At 42.4% G+C, this 15,626-nt stretch overlaps 1 protein-coding gene across 2 annotated transcripts; it reads right to left on the bottom strand.

Annotated features, from left to right (window-relative positions):
- Positions 1 to 474: 474 nt before the first annotated feature.
- On the bottom strand, positions 475 to 8,397 carry rflna (refilin A). 2 transcript variants are annotated; one of them, XM_029511425.1, is made up of 5 exons: positions 8,268 to 8,397; positions 8,125 to 8,145; positions 7,686 to 8,015; positions 3,450 to 3,559; positions 475 to 3,323 (listed from the first exon to the last, which is right to left on the bottom strand). In XM_029511425.1, exons 3-5 carry the CDS (start codon positions 7,902 to 7,904, stop codon positions 2,990 to 2,992), a joined length of 663 nt encoding a protein of 220 aa, XP_029367285.1. In that variant the 5' UTR covers positions 7,905 to 8,015; positions 8,125 to 8,145; positions 8,268 to 8,397; the 3' UTR covers positions 475 to 2,989. The 2 variants fall into 2 exon arrangements, with proteins under 2 accessions (XP_029367285.1, XP_029367286.1); XM_029511426.1 differs by lacking the exon at positions 8,125 to 8,145 and having other exon boundaries at positions 8,268 to 8,392.
- Between the last annotated feature and the right edge of the window lie 7,229 nt (positions 8,398 to 15,626).

Raw genomic sequence — 15,626 nt, 5'->3', positions numbered from 1 at the left:
AAAAAGGTTGTGGGTTCAGTTCCTGGCCTGGGGCTTTTCTGTGTGGGTTTCCTCCAGGTACTCCAGTTTTCTCCCACCATCCAAAGACGACATGTTTGGGTTCACTGGAAAAGAACTATTTCATTTGGCCTGTTGTTTCATTTTCAGGAGCTCAAACGCTCTGACTCTGTGATTATCAAACTGCGATCAGGGCAAGTTTCCTGTTTCACCTCAGAATTATTTATTGGCGCGGCGTAGCAAATAGACAAACACTTTTCTGGGAACTCAACTTCTATTTTTTTATGTAAGATGTTATTATTCTTGTCTGAGGAGGTTTCACCAGGACACTGCATTGCATGAAAAGCATGACCCGTCCCAGTCTATGTCTGGAGAACTTCCTCTTTCCCTCAGAGGATAATAATGAAACCTGTAGTGAGCTGGAAATACGATATCCTCTGACCCAAATGAAACAAACAAATGCACTCAACATTCGGGTTTGGGAATTTCTTTTTTTATTCATTTAGGATATACATCTTTTTAAATAATTTTTCTTGATCAGAACAGGAACAATGATTGAAGTACAAAAATATAAAGAGAATTATGAAGTGCCTCAATGCCACATATACAACAGGAAAATATTTTACAGTAACAAAATCAAGTGTTTGGAAACACAGAAGTATCTCACATAAAACCACCATGTTTTAACTCGACACCTGCAACCTTTCTCTATCACGTTTCACAGACCATCAACACATTGCAAAACTCTCCACCATCTTGCTGGCTAACTTCACTGTCCCATAAGAAAAGTCATCTCCACAACAATTACCTCATCCTGTCTTTACTTTCTTCTTTCGAAAGCAGAGATCTGACTTTCCTCCCATTGTGTTGTAACTTACTGTTCCCTCATCAAAGCCCAGGACCTATCTTACAGTGCTCAGCTCTCTGCCCCTCGTGTCCCCTCTGCGCTCCTCGTGACCTGGAGGATATTTCAAACAACTGAATAAAACAAGATCACAAGGTCAACCCCTCCAATTAAAATCAGGAATACACATTTGCAATGAATAAAGGTGATACCAAGGAAAATTTGAGGTAAAGTCTGAAATGTATATATACATATATATATATATATATATATATATATATATATATATATATATATATATGTATATAAAAAAGACAGACACATAAGGAAGTCATGAAATTGCTCTATAAAAATCTATCTTACATTTTCAACAGGGAAATCTGACGTGGGCTCCTGCTCAACTTTTTGCATGTTGGTGATGACTGAAGGCTTTTGTGCTTTTGAACAACCTCGGCGAACCAACAATCAGGTGAAGATTTATTGAGGCCTGAGAGCAACTGGAATCCCTCAGCTGCACCAGCTACTCGAAAACTTACACCTAGTTAGAACTCGGGGTTTCACTTGAGAATTAGATGTCAGTATATTAAAAGGTGATGAGTAAATTGTTCTTATGTAGAGACTGGTTGATGTTAGACCTGCCCAAAATCTGTTTTAAAGCTGAGCCCATTAATATGCTAAAATGGATTATTTTTAATACGGCTGACACATAAGAGGAGTTTCTATTAAATCAAAAAAGTAACCAAGATTACTGAAACTCACATAACAGTAGATCAGTTCACTGTATTGTATTGTTACCTCCCCTAACTGTGGTGATGCTACAGTGACTTTACCAGCTCTTTAACTCTCAATGGTCCATGTGAGTCATCAAATAACTAGTTTGAAGTTAATGACCTGTTAGTTTATCCGCAAACTAAGTGATGTGTTTGCATTTAGCTGGTGCAGACCAGAACAGATCGCTGAGCCTTATTCTGAGAGGCAGCTGAAACTGACACATGTGGATCGCTTGCAGCTCTACACCATCCAGACGGGTTGCAGCTGGAAACAGTTCTTGTTTTTGTGTTTGACTCAACACCAGCAAAGTTTGTTCTGCACCATGACTTGGTGAACTGGCAGCGTTACTGCCCTCTCGTTTTACTATTTTTTGGCACTAAGGTTAAAAACAAAACAAAGCAAAACAAAACATGCAATAATGACTGGCACCGTTCTTAAAAGCCACATATGTTGTCGGTTTAGACGATGAAGCAGATCAACAGTTTTTAAGCCTTGAATTATTTCTGTTGCTCGTAAATTGCTGGGTTTTTTCTCTGAAGCTCCTCAGCACTGAACAACCTGTTTCCCTCAACTTCAACATGTCAGCCAAACTTTTCAAATCAACTTGACTTTCATAGGCATGTAAAACCAAAACTGCAGCAATTGAGTGACATTTCTGATTTGAAACCAGGTTTTCAGAGTCTTTCATTATCTCCCTTTTGAAATGTGCTTTTGTAATCATGCCATGATCCTTCTTTGGATTAGACCCCAGTCTTAACTCTAGCAAAACAAAAGCAAGTGTTCTGCACGGTCATTGTGTGGAGTTAGAAAGAAATCAAATGTCTTTGGTCCAATAATTCAAATGCAGGTCTGACATGCTTCCCTTGCGACATCAAGTCCACTGAGAAGACTGTGATATATAGAAAACAAGTGCAATAAAGCCATTGACAGCGTTGCATTGGTGTGACTGGATTTGTGTGAACTCCCACAACACGTGTCGTCCCAACCTTTCTCTACATCTGCAATCTGATCGTTCCCGTCACAATCCAACTTGAAGGACAGCAAAGGCCACCAATTTGTCAGCTCAGATATTAAATAAGACATGAACCCTTGAAGTGCAGCTTTAAACCGCCAGAGGATAAACTCGCTTTTCAAAAACTGCATCCGTAGAAAGTCAAATACACTCAGGTGACATGCCACTTAGTAAGGGTTCCCACAGTTTCCTCCGTGGAGAGTAAAGATGAACAGAGCGGGCTTCGCAGTTGCTCCAAGTATAACTTGAAGTATTTCCCTTTCAATATTTGCCTTCCCAAGTTTTTCATCCTCCAAAAAAGAAAAAAAAGAAAAGAAAAGAAAAAACACAAGATGGCCACCAGGCAGCCCCCTCCTGTCTGGGCTCTACAGGTCTTCTGTGTAGATGATACAGGGACTAGTATCCTCACTGGACTCCAGCTGCACGGTGGAGACGAACCAGCGGCGGGTGCCTGTGGCGTTGTAGTTGAGCGTGGTGCGGTAAGTGTTCTTGGCGTGTTTTGGGTAGATGATGGTAGTGCTCTGGTAGCTGATAGGCCTCTGCCGTGGCTCCAGGTAAACCTGGGACTTGTAGCTCCTCCAAGTGCAGTTCCGCACCGCCACCACTGTCTCGCTGAAGGAGGTGGCCGTGGGAACAGGGGCGCAGTAAACCTGGTCCCGGTAATGCTTGTCAGAGTCGTACTTGACCTCAGAGTTGCACCTGGAAAGAGGAAAGTGATCACTAGGTGGCAGTGTTGAAAGTACATTATTGAACCAAATTAAGTCAACTCAACTCTATATTGCACCCACAACTGTGTCCCTGTACAGTAAGTCCAAGTTCCCTTACTTGATCTCCTGCTCTGGTTTGGGGTTGACCTCGATGCTTTCTCCAAAGAAGACGGGGTGCATACGAGCTTTGGGGTCTGCTCCTGTGGAGTTCAGCAGCAGGTAGGGCAGCTGTGGAGCAGACACATCAGAGTCACAGTCTCACACCAGCATCAATGAAGTGCTGAGCTGTTTGTAACCAGACTGACAACGTGTCCACTCAAGGAATTGCTGTGAAGGAAAACCTCTGCATAGATCGTTGATGTTACCACTATGATTGCTTTTACAATTAGACAAGATTGCTGCTCTTCCATTTTAATTTGTACGCACACAGACTGCGTGCATGATGATGCTGCTACAGAGAGGCCAGAGGTCTCATGAGGTCTTTAATCCATGTTGACTGATCAGCCACACATCATGTATCTGATACATCTACGAATGCAGCTTCTGTTGTTTGAACACAAATCTTTTCGTTTCTATTAGCGTTCATTAGCCTCAACATTGAAATCTTCTATTTTTAGATTAGCCATAAATTAGCATGTTAATCTCCTCGATGTGTCCTCTTATTTTTAAAAATGCTTTCGTAAAGCACTTTGAATTGCCTTCCGTGTATGAAAGGTGCCATATAAGTAAAACCTGATAATGGTGATGATGATCACCTGGCAACAAAAACCCTATGAGCCGCTTCACTCTGTTCAGCCCACATTCACACACATATGGGCACACAAAGACAGCACTCGATCACACATTCTCCAGCTGCAAATAATCTTGTTTTTCGTCATCACTTTGTAGGCTATTTTGCTGTCAATTGTTTAAAATATCAAACATCTCATAATGTTTGAGATTCATTTTCTCTTCCTTCATATTCGATCGATCAGCTCTGTTAGCCTCTTGTACAGTATCATTAATGGAATGAGCAACATGGAAGTGGACTTTTAGGATTTATAGGAATTTCTTTCTTGATTTTAATTGGATTATTCTATCATGTGTGTGATTTTGATCAACACAAGATGGGTGATGTTTACCTACTCTTGTGTGTGTCATGGAGGCTGAGCCATGCAGTTGTGTATTGACCCTTACTATGATGTGTGGACCAACACAGATTCTGTCAAACTGACAGCAGTGGGACTGACTGTTTTCTCTCTCGAGCTCTGTCCAGTCTGAATCAAATATCCCCCCCAACCACAACGACACCTCTCATGTTACACAGGGGAGGCTGTCACATGCTGCGGTTTGGCCGCTGTGAAGTGCACATGCCACTACAGGGGACGAGCAGGAACAGGCCAAGGGTACAGCAGATCGCTGTGTGAGGCTCGTCTTACCTACAGCCTACAATCATCAGCACACACTATCTGCACAGTGGGACTGGACCTGCACAGCTGCTAGCGCTGCCACGCAGGACTAAAAAAAAAAAAAAAAAAAAAAATGTGTGCAGGCTGTTAATTTTCTCCTGCTGGCACTTCACAGCTTGGAAACACTGAGCGAGAATGCAATCGTCCTCTGCTGCTCCGACATGGAGAGCATCCCAGGTATTTCTCCACGGTGCGTTCTGGCAGTTTCTGCAGAGCAAACACTGGTGAAAAGAGGACAGTTCACCTTCAGGCGGTGGATCACCCAGTAAGCACACAAAGCATAAACCCCCCTGGTAGCACAGTTCTGCCCAGGAAAAACAGTCTGCAGCTGAGCAACCCACACAATGTACAATACACAATGCAGGGCCGCTGACAGAAAAGGCTAACTCAAACACAACTCTCTGACTGCTGGCTTTTTGGCGAAAAGAAGCCTCTGACTTTGCATCCTGTATTTGCAAGGACATAAATGTGAAAGCATTAATATCACAGTGCGGCAGATTTAGAAAAGGTCATGAGATCTGTCTCCTGTTAATCCCGCGCCAGTTGAGCTACCTCCTTGAGTGGGATGTGTACATAACCTTATCCAGCTCCCCAATACTCAAGATTACATAACCACATTCATATTATTCATGCATTTTGAGAGATTCAAGCACAAAATAAATTGTGTGAAAACAGGCAGGCCATCTGGATGTTTATCTACAATTAATTCAGCAATGAGAGCTCATCAAATGCTTATGCAAGAGCCTGCAGCCCCCGCACCTCAAAATAGAACTTGAGGATTGTTCTAAGGTGGCACACAAAAACAACACAAAAATAGATTTGGAAAGACAAAAAATAAATAAAAATAAAAACAAGCTCATGTTTGTCTCCTCTCGTCCAGCTACCAGACGTCTTCTCATACAGCTTTTTTCCTGATGGAAAGGTTTGATTTTTTTTCCATAGACTGAATTAGAAACACCAGCAGGAGTGGCCCCTAACAGGCCTGGCCTTTAAAAGAGAAACCACAAAGCAGAGGAGTCCTTCTAATCTGAACCTCCACAGGATTAGAGGATCTGTCTCTTTTTCTGTTTCAGTGCCTCGGCAAACCAATGTCACGCAACTCCCAGGATGCAGTGCTGCATTTCTGAGGCCTCCTTCAGACACTTTGAAAGCCACCCCGACCTGCACGGGCATGTTCTTAAGACTTTTGAAACTGGGAGTGACCTGGAAATGATTTTCCATCAAATCAGTCTCGTTACGTGTGACACACCAGTCACTTGCAGGATGTGTCATTAAAATGCATTTGTCCTCCAAAAGACTGAAAAATGCTTCAATTGTCATCAATCTTGTAACTAACAGGCCATTAATGGACTCACATTATACTGCGGAATTACTGCATTCTATTCATGTAAGCTAGTTGAGTTATTTATACTAAGAAATAAAAGTTGGGAAAGTGAAACTGTGGACGCAGACCAGACGTGCTGGTTTCCTATGAGAGCTGAGCAGGAGCTGGTCGAGGCTGATGGTGAATTAGCAATATGGACGCCAGCAGCTGATCACTGACCATCACTGAGGCTCAGTAAACAGGGTCTGTTTTTTCCACACACAGTGATGTGAATGTCAATGAATCAAGCAGCTCCCTGGCCTCCAGATGCTTCAGAGCAATCATTCATTTTTATTCATTTTGAGACTCACATTTTAACTATTATATGGGATCTTCTGCAACTTTATTCTTTCCCAATTTCTAGTCTGTTAATGTTCAAACACTCTTCAGAGGGTTAACAGTTAACACTAGCTCTGAAGAAATACTGACACAAGTTAGCCTTCACTTGAGTTATGTTGGAGGAGAGGAGTCAGGGTGAGAATTATGGAATACAAATAATGATGGTCCCCTGAACAACACGGCAATCTGTTTGAGTCGGGGGTTAACCGGTCAACACGAGTTGTCACTGGCTGATAAAGAGCTGTTTTAACAAGGAAAGATTGCAGAGGAAAGACTTTCAAAGTGTTCAAAGGGAAACAGACTCACAGGAACTGAAACAGGTCTAAGTATCAGTGCGATTGTTTGGCCTCTCTTGGACACTACTTTATTTCAAGAGTCACAAATAACTGGTCACTGGAGGACGCAGACCTGCTGCTGCTTTGTTTGAAACTATTTTGCGCTCAGAAGCTGATTGATAACCCTCAACTCTGTGATGTCACTCATATCAGACCTATAGAAGAAGAATCATAATCCAAACGTCTTCAATCCCTTCGCTGACAGACCACCTGACTGTCCCGTGGGCGAGGGGAAATATGGATTATCATTACATCTGCATACCTTCGCTCAGATTGCTCCTGAAGCGCTTATAGAATTTGATGACATCTTGTTGGGAACCCCTGGAATCCTGGCAAGGACCCCTGGGACTCCCTGGATCCCAGTTTGGAAACTCAGCTGAGCCTGATCCTGTCTCTGACCCTCATGACACCATGTCAAAGTCAAGGGCCAGCTGATGCAGGGGAGTGAAAGAAACATTTCCCTAGATTGTTGAGTGTCAGTGGCATCTTCAGTATGAGTCCAGTATCAGAGGTTTGAAGTTTAGGAATTCAGAGAGAGGGAAAGAAAGAAAGAGAGAGAGAGAGAGAGAGAGAGAGAGAGAGAGAGAGAGAGAGAGAGAGAGAGAGAGAGAGAGCTTCCAGATGTTGGGTGAGTGGGACTGGAGTGAAATCTGTTTCTGGCCAAACAATAAAATGCTCTCAAACTTTCAGTGTCTCTCACAGCAGCCTCATTATCGGCCCATTAGGCCTTTTATCCTGTAACTCGGTGTGTCAATGAGCTGACTGGCAGCAAAAACTGATCCTGGACACAAAACAGACCCGAATCTGTTTGACTACAAAGCCCATTTGAGTTGAAAGCATGAAGTTACGCACAGCCAAATGCTCCTTACCAGTTTGCCTTCTCTGCTTTCCTTTTTATTAAATCCATGGTGGCTTTCCACGGGCGTCGTGCAGCTGCTGGAGCGGGACTCGATCAGACCCGGGGAGAGGGAGCAGAAGGGCGGACTGGGACTGGGGGGCAATCCCGAATCCGGACTGTCGAGCAGCCCTTCCCGGTTCTTTCCTTTGAGGCTATCATCCATCGCTTGTAAGTGCAGATGCCCCACCATCTCTGGGACGGCTCGGTTAAAAAAGAGAAGCCGAAGTGACGCTGTGAGTTGAAGCGCTCCGAGCTGCTGCTGTGTCGGAAACAAACAATCCGAACTTTTCCGAGATGACTTCTGCAAGTAGAGAAGAGGAGGAAGTCAGGAAATGACATTTTACCTTTGACCAAATGTCGACTGTGGAGCAAAACCGTCAGCCTTTATTTGTCTCCAAACTTTACTGTACCTGCGCCTGTGAAGTGTCCACCTTTAATCCCCAAAGACAGTCCAAACAGGCGTGAAAAACCACAAACAAAACTGTAAAAACGTCAAAGTTGATGCAAAAGTGTTGGATCCACTATTTTTAATTCAAAAAAATCAAACACAAACCTGATGAAACTCTCCAAAAAACTAAAAGTCGGCCGTGCGTCTGGCGCCGATCTGGATGAGAGCTGCACTGCTCCGCTCTGCCTGTGTGTGTCTGTGTGTGTGAGAGTGTGTGTGTGAGTGTGTGTGTCTGTGTGTGTGAGCGCTCTCCACCGGAGAGCTCCCTCTTAATGATCCTGGCAGGCTTTTTTTGCACCTGGATCCAGTCCAGCCCTCATGATCTGGATCACTTCCATGAACAACCGACAGGGGCGAGCACGTCACCCCCCCCCCCCCCCCCGCTGCTGGAGCCGCTCATTTCATCACAATTACTGACCTTGTTGTTAAATCTCTAATTATTAATGTTGGTCTCCCACTCTTCACAGCAGAAAGGTAATACATATTACAGATAAAGCCCACAATTACCTCATAAAACCTCAACCTCATTTGGACATTGCAAATTACATTATATGTCTAGAAAAGATATAGAATATATAGAAGGTTTTGAAAAACTTTACATATTTAAAAACTATGACAATACATACATTTCCAGTCAAAAGCTTGGAGACACTTTCCTATTCATATATATTCTAACTGAGAGAATCAATAAAGGATTATTATCTTATCTATATTATATGTAATGATATATAATTCTATATAACTAGCAGGAAGTTGAAATAAAACTAATAGAGGTTTCCACAACAATGACACTCACAGGGCAACAATAAAAAACATGTCGGCCTATCTAATATTTTCCAATATTTCCAGTCACATACAGACACTGCAGCATTCGTCCAGCTATAGTCATGCAATCGTATCATAAATAAAATAAAAATGGAAGTTTATCAAAAGATATTGCTTATTCATTGAACCAAATGTCAGTGTGTCCAACCCTGACGATGTTCATGAATCATTACAAAACAAGCCCAGTTTGTTTCATTCTCTGTTGGAAACTGCAGGATTGCACGCCAGCTGTTTATGGAATGTATTTCAGTGAAAAGCTTCACAAACGTACATAACTATATCATCAGCATAGTGGTGAATATTGCTACCTTGTGTATTTGCATCTAAATTATTTACATGATAACAATTTTAGAATCATGAAAGCAGTATATCATGTAATTTTTCATAAGACCAAGTGTTCATGTGTCTCTGTGTGTGGATGTGTAACCATCCTGCTTGGTGTATTTCAGGACTGGGTGGAGATGGGTGGGAACGCTGTGCATCCACCAAATGAGTGCAAGTTACACACACACACACACACACACACACTCAGCAGACAAAGCAGACCTAAGTGAACAAATAAGCAGACAGGAGTGGACACAGCAGGCAGAGAAGAGAGAATTGAATCCCCTTTTATGGTTTCCTCCACATAACGTCTGTGCTCTCTGAAAATGCAGTTACTCTTACCAACAGCAGCTCTGCCAAAAGGGAAATCAGTGCATAATAAGAGCCGGTGCAGAGCTTCACAGAGCTGCACAGAGCTGACTGTGTGTCTTAAGTGGTTGATTGTATCTTTGATGGTCCACCAGCTCTCCCTGGTGATTACCACAGATTGCCAGGAAATCATGTGAAATGTTTTCTGTTTCAGCTCTCATAAAAAAAAAAAAAAAAAAAAAAAAAAAACCCAAGATAACTCTGTGTTTGCCTTTGTTGTCTCGGGGGATGTACTTAATGGCATGCCTGTTAAGCTTGTGCAGCTGTAATGTTGTTTGCTGAGAATTGTTTTCCCTCCTCTGTGTTATTGTTTGGAAGCCCCAGCAGGAAGCCATGGAGCGGCGCTGGGAGTTTTACTGGCGTTCTCCGCATCAGGTGTGTTTTTGTGTCATCATGTCCATCTTAAAGAGCCCGTCATGTTGATCCTCAGGCTTTCACAGGATTAGTCTGGAGATCTGGTACAGATTAGCTGTAAGATAGTGGGACACAGATGATGAGTGCGTTTGTGGGCGTAGGCTGTCTGTGTGCACGCCGATGGGGAGAGTTGCTCAATTTAGAGAAGCCTGAAAAAAAATAGCTACAAGTTGCCAAGTTGATGGAGTGAAGGGAATTACAAACAACAAAAGGGCATTTCTTTCATTGGTATGGCCCTGTCGGGTGCTATCTATCATGTATTCTTTGATGTCCACTTCCTTTGGTGAAGACGGACCTACACTGGAACCTGACAGTTTCAACACAATTCCACAAATTTCTCACTTCATATGAATGCTATTGTGAAGAATTGTGTTATTTGGGAATAATCATAGAGGAAATAAAGGCAGCATTAAAGACACTTACACCAATTAACTGCTACTTTCAGAGTAAGTTCAGCATGCACAAAATATGAATATCAAGTATACAATTCAACATATTTATTTATAAATGAGTCGGACCAGCAGCTCTTACCAGGATCAAATTAAATAGCTCCTCTTTCATTGTGCATGTCTGCAGTGTCACCAGCTTATTACTAAGTTGATTGTGTTTTTGAATAAACAAAAAAAAAAAAAAAAAAAACAGATTTCAGCTAGACTTAATATCTTCTGCATGTGCTTTCATCCATAACTGATTCAGAGATATTAGCTATTCTTTTAAAAACTGTGATCACTGGTCGATGGCTGCATACCTGTTTAGCCTGTTTGGCAGCCGCCCACAATATGTGGGAGATGATTGAAGACTTCTGCAATCAGGGCTCTGTTCCTGAGAGGGTTGATGTCCCAGGAGGCTTTGAGGCAGGAACAGGGGGAAGGACAGCCAGGCCGTCTGCTGTTGATTCATTTTTTGTTCTCCATCATCTTCTCTCGCACAGGGCAATCATTCACATCCTGCAGCACAGACACGCACATGTCAAAACATGATGATACAAACATGTACGTGTGCAAAGATGCAAAATCCATTCAGGCACACAGGCACAGTGAGACATTAAGGGAGACACACACTTAATCTGCAAAAACCACCGGCTGGCTCTCACCACATTCACATAAAGTTGCCAAGCCAGCTGTGAGAAGTGGCTCTCGGTGAAGAGGGTGGTAACACAGGTGTGTGTGCAAAAGAGCGGTGAGACAGATTCACATAAATTCATCTCAACCCCATAACTGATTTTTCAAGTCTGTCTTGGGACAGTGTGGGAGCTACACATATTTTTTCTCGAGGTGTGCAGAGTGCTGTGCACGTCTCTGTGTGCACGTGCTGTCTGGAATAGCTCTCAATGTAAACAAACCACAGAGAGGCCAGTTCTGGCAGGGAGGTTGTTTTGAGCAGTCGGGGACGTCACTGTGGTTTCCACACATAACGCTCTTCTTTAGACTCCCAGCCATGAATCTTCTCCATCTCGCAGATAGGTGACTATTCTCCGGTTTACTTTTCACCCAATGTACACGCAAACACTGGCCACTTGTTCAGCGCGCTCATGTGACCCAGACACCTCTCCTCTGTTCCCTTTGGCCTGCTTGCAAAGGAATTATGAACATGCTTTGACTTGATGATGGATGAGCCTGACAGATTTTAAATATGCCATCCAGACCTCAAAGTTCAATCCATAATGCACCTCACTTCTTTGGAGCCTGTCAGCATCTGGTTTCAATGTGTGGAGACCCCTGCCAGGATAAAAAAGACAGTCTTCGCCCTGCGACTCCCTCTCTATCACCACCAAGCATCGCCTCCATTCCTTTCTAAGCCCTATCTCTATAGAGATGGTCCATATTTGGCACTCTTCAAACCATGTTAGCACTGAATAAAAGTTGTAAATACTTGCCTCTAAAATGTCTCCCTTGGTTTAAATATCTTAGTCTTAATGTATGGGGTACATATCTATGTTTTAGATTCAGATGGGCGAGCGGCTGGTTTACAGAAGCAGTCGGGAGCACTGGCGCTGAGCAATGTTCTGCTGTGGAGGGAGACGGCAGAAAAACAAGTTTTAGTACCCACTTAAAAAAACAAGCCCACAGAATAGTTGAACAAGTATATATATATATATAAAGCTTTTTCAAAAGCTTTAACTGGATGTCAACAGCCCAACCTTTTTCCTTACAACCATTCTCCTGGTGTATTACCACACACAAGCACATCTTCCCTTTCAGTGGAGTAATTTTGTGTGTACTAATACACAACGGTTCACAAACTAATTCCAAAGGGAAGGGCTGTTTGACGGTAAGAAAGCGGAGAAAATTGATGTTTTTGCCGATGGCCCTGAGTGGTGCTCCTGGCTGCTTCTCCAAACTGAGACCACGCCGATCTGAATCTCCAGCATTACACAGTCGAGAGAGAAGAGCACAACCCCACTATCACTTGTTGCTTCTCATGTTTGTGAAGTATATTGAGATACTTGTGATCATGTGACATGATGATGTTTACTTACCTCCACATGGGGTCAACCGTTACATTGTCCGGTTAACTGATTCACTGTTTCAAATGGATTGGAATAATAAAGTATTAATCCAGTTTCCAGCTGAACTATTGACTCATGGACATTGATGTCATCAAATGTTGTTGGACACTCACAGATATGAAAGGAAAGCCTGACGTTGAATTCAACTTACAAAGCTCAAGATCAAATGTGAAGAATTTTTTCGCTAATATCAAAGAATCATCCTTATTTCACAAAAAGATACATAAAGAAGCACAAGACAGTCAATAAACTAAGACAACAGTCATTATATACTATTGAAATACATTGTTGAGTAGTTAGCTCAAAGATAGCATACTGCTTCAATCTGCAGATTGTTAGTTTGCAGACTTTTGAAACACACAGTTATTAAATGTTTTTTATATAACACAAAATCACAGCAACACACTTTAAAATTAGACCAAACTCTCTCTAGATTTATTAAAAAAGACCCATAAAATCCCTCCATGAGAAAGCACTTTGTGACGGTGGCAAGGAAAAACTTCGTTAACAAAGGCAACATAGATGAACCAATGAAGAAAGGACATAGTCTTGTTCTACAGTGTTTTTACTCAGAATCGTGTCTTGCTTGATGAGAAACAACGAAACAATGCTTATCGGAGAAGTGTTGACAGAAATATATCACTGTGTTCCATTTTAATACCAGTTTAAATCGTCAATCCAGAATATTTATAGGCTCTTCTGCTGTATATAAATAGAAACAAGCATCTCGGAGTGACTGAGTTGTTTTTCACGTGCTTTCCACATTTTGGACCGGTAATAAATCATTATCCCGAGCCGATCAGTTGGTGTACAGCTCGATGCAGCCGACTCTACATACTCTGTGACCTCCTCGCTGAGACGCTCCCTGAGGCTCCACAGCTGTTGGCCTTGCATGCTAGCAGCTCATCCACTCTCAACTGTAATCAGTGATTCACCTGCTTCCTCTGACATTTTCACTTCCTCACAGCTTTGTGTGAACAGTCAATAGGTAAACATGAAAATGGCCTTTGTTTAATGTGTAACAGTCAGATCTGCGACTGACTTTTTTTTTTTTTTTTTTGTTTGTTTTGTTTTGCTTGCCCACTGATGCAGAATCAAAGTATGGAATATTTTCCCCGACCTCTTGCGTCAGGGTAAATATTCAGATGTCATTTGAACGCAAGAAATGTCGTCAAAAAATCGACTTTATGAACAGTCAATATTCGGTACTGCCGGAGCACATGAGTCACAGATCTGTCGGGCAAATACCAGGAAGCTGGAGTGTCAACATTTTTACCCTGAGGGAAATGAAATGTGGGCAGAGATACAATCAGTGCTTTGTGTCAGTGTGTCCATTCTCTGTGTTATATATTGACTAAACAAGGTGTACTGTGGTCAGAGGGAGAGCCGGGCTCAGCAGAAGAGCAAGCACAGCAGCCATGTGAGTCTTACAAGACAAGAAAAGGGGTAGAGCATGGAGAGATAGGAGCTGTTTATGTTTCATGTCCCATTCATCTCCATTCAAATGCATTCATCTGCACACGTATGGAGAAGACAACCTGCCCTTTGCCCTCCGCTCTGTGCTTTTGAGGCATAAACAAGCCCCACTCAGGTCCTGTCTGTTTGCTCAGTGTGTTTGCTCAGGCCTGTGGTCTGGGTCTGAGTGTGGGCTGTGCATAGGTAGCTCAGGGCACCAAATCGAATGCTACAGTTTCAGATTGATGTCACTGTGACAGCAGCTCACCACAGTAACATAATATTTACTACACCGTGATCAGATGAAAGTGGTTGAGTCCAGGTTGTAGGAAGAACAAACAAGCTGTGACCTCCTTGGTGACAGAGCAATTTATTCTCCACAGTATTTTTTCATTATGGAGCTTCCTCTCTGTTATGCTTCCCCTGCGCTGGGGATTGTTTCATCTCTGGTCGTTTGATACAACAAATCTCCACCTCCATGTGATTTATGCTTCACTCAGAGTTCATGGCTTGTCTCCTGACAGATTGACAGGACCTCTTGTGCTCTGCCATCAGGGAAGGTTGTGTTTCCCAAGGTACTTTTTGTTTGCCTTCTTGCCTGCAGGAATATAATGACAAGCATGGACCACCCATGTCTGCTTTGACCTGAGTGTTATTGAAGGAATTCCCCAGCTACAGCGTGTGTGTGTGCGCGCGCAAACCCATAAGCTTTAGTTTATGTTTGCATGCTTGCGCTTAAGCCATTGTGATGAACCTTTATTTTGAAAGGTTGTCACAAAGATTTAAGGTGATTATACTACAATAACTGATAATGGATAATTATGTATATATAAATATATGGATGCACAGTCCAGGGACGGTTCATGATCTTAAATCTTGACCTTATGAATTTGTAATAGTTGTAATAGAAAAATAACCTTTTCTGGACGTTTCCTTGCATGTCAACTTGTCCAAACCTAATGGAGACTGATGGAGTGTACGCAAGTCAATGACTCTGGGGTTGGTTGTGTTTTATTGAACTAATAAATATAACATTAGAATCTCATTTAGTCGATTCAATCTCATTTCACATAAGGGTAAGTTTGATGAAAGCCGGTGTGATCTAGTAATGAAGCTCGCAATTGTTTTTACAATAACTTTGTAGTATTGAAAATAATTGAAATGTTGAATAAATGTTGGAAACGTTTTTAGAATCCTATCAGTAGCCAATTTTATGCATTCATGTATTTCACTTTGAAAGTATTTGATCAATGTTAATATCCAACGCTTAGAAAAACGCTTGGCCTCCAAGTGTTGTGAGATACTTTTCTTTTATTCTATGCTACCACACAGTCAGACTTTATACAAAGCTATGCGTCATGGGTGGAGTCACAAATGGTTAAGTGTTAATGTGTAGTGGAATTACGCGCTTAGAAGAAGCAATCGGTCTCTCTGAAGAGTCCTGAGGAGGACAGAGATAAGTACTGTTCACAGGAGGTTGGAGATTTTATGTGGAGTGTTTTTCTTTGAGCAGCTCATTCCCCCAGAGGTTCGAGGATCTGCTGTGCAGGACAGTTTGTAGTACCCTG

The sequence above is a fragment of the Echeneis naucrates genome, chromosome 9 (genome assembly GCF_900963305.1).
Source record: "Echeneis naucrates chromosome 9, fEcheNa1.1, whole genome shotgun sequence".
NCBI lineage: Eukaryota > Metazoa > Chordata > Actinopteri > Carangiformes > Echeneidae > Echeneis > Echeneis naucrates.
This window is presented reverse-complemented; position numbering and strand designations above follow the sequence as displayed.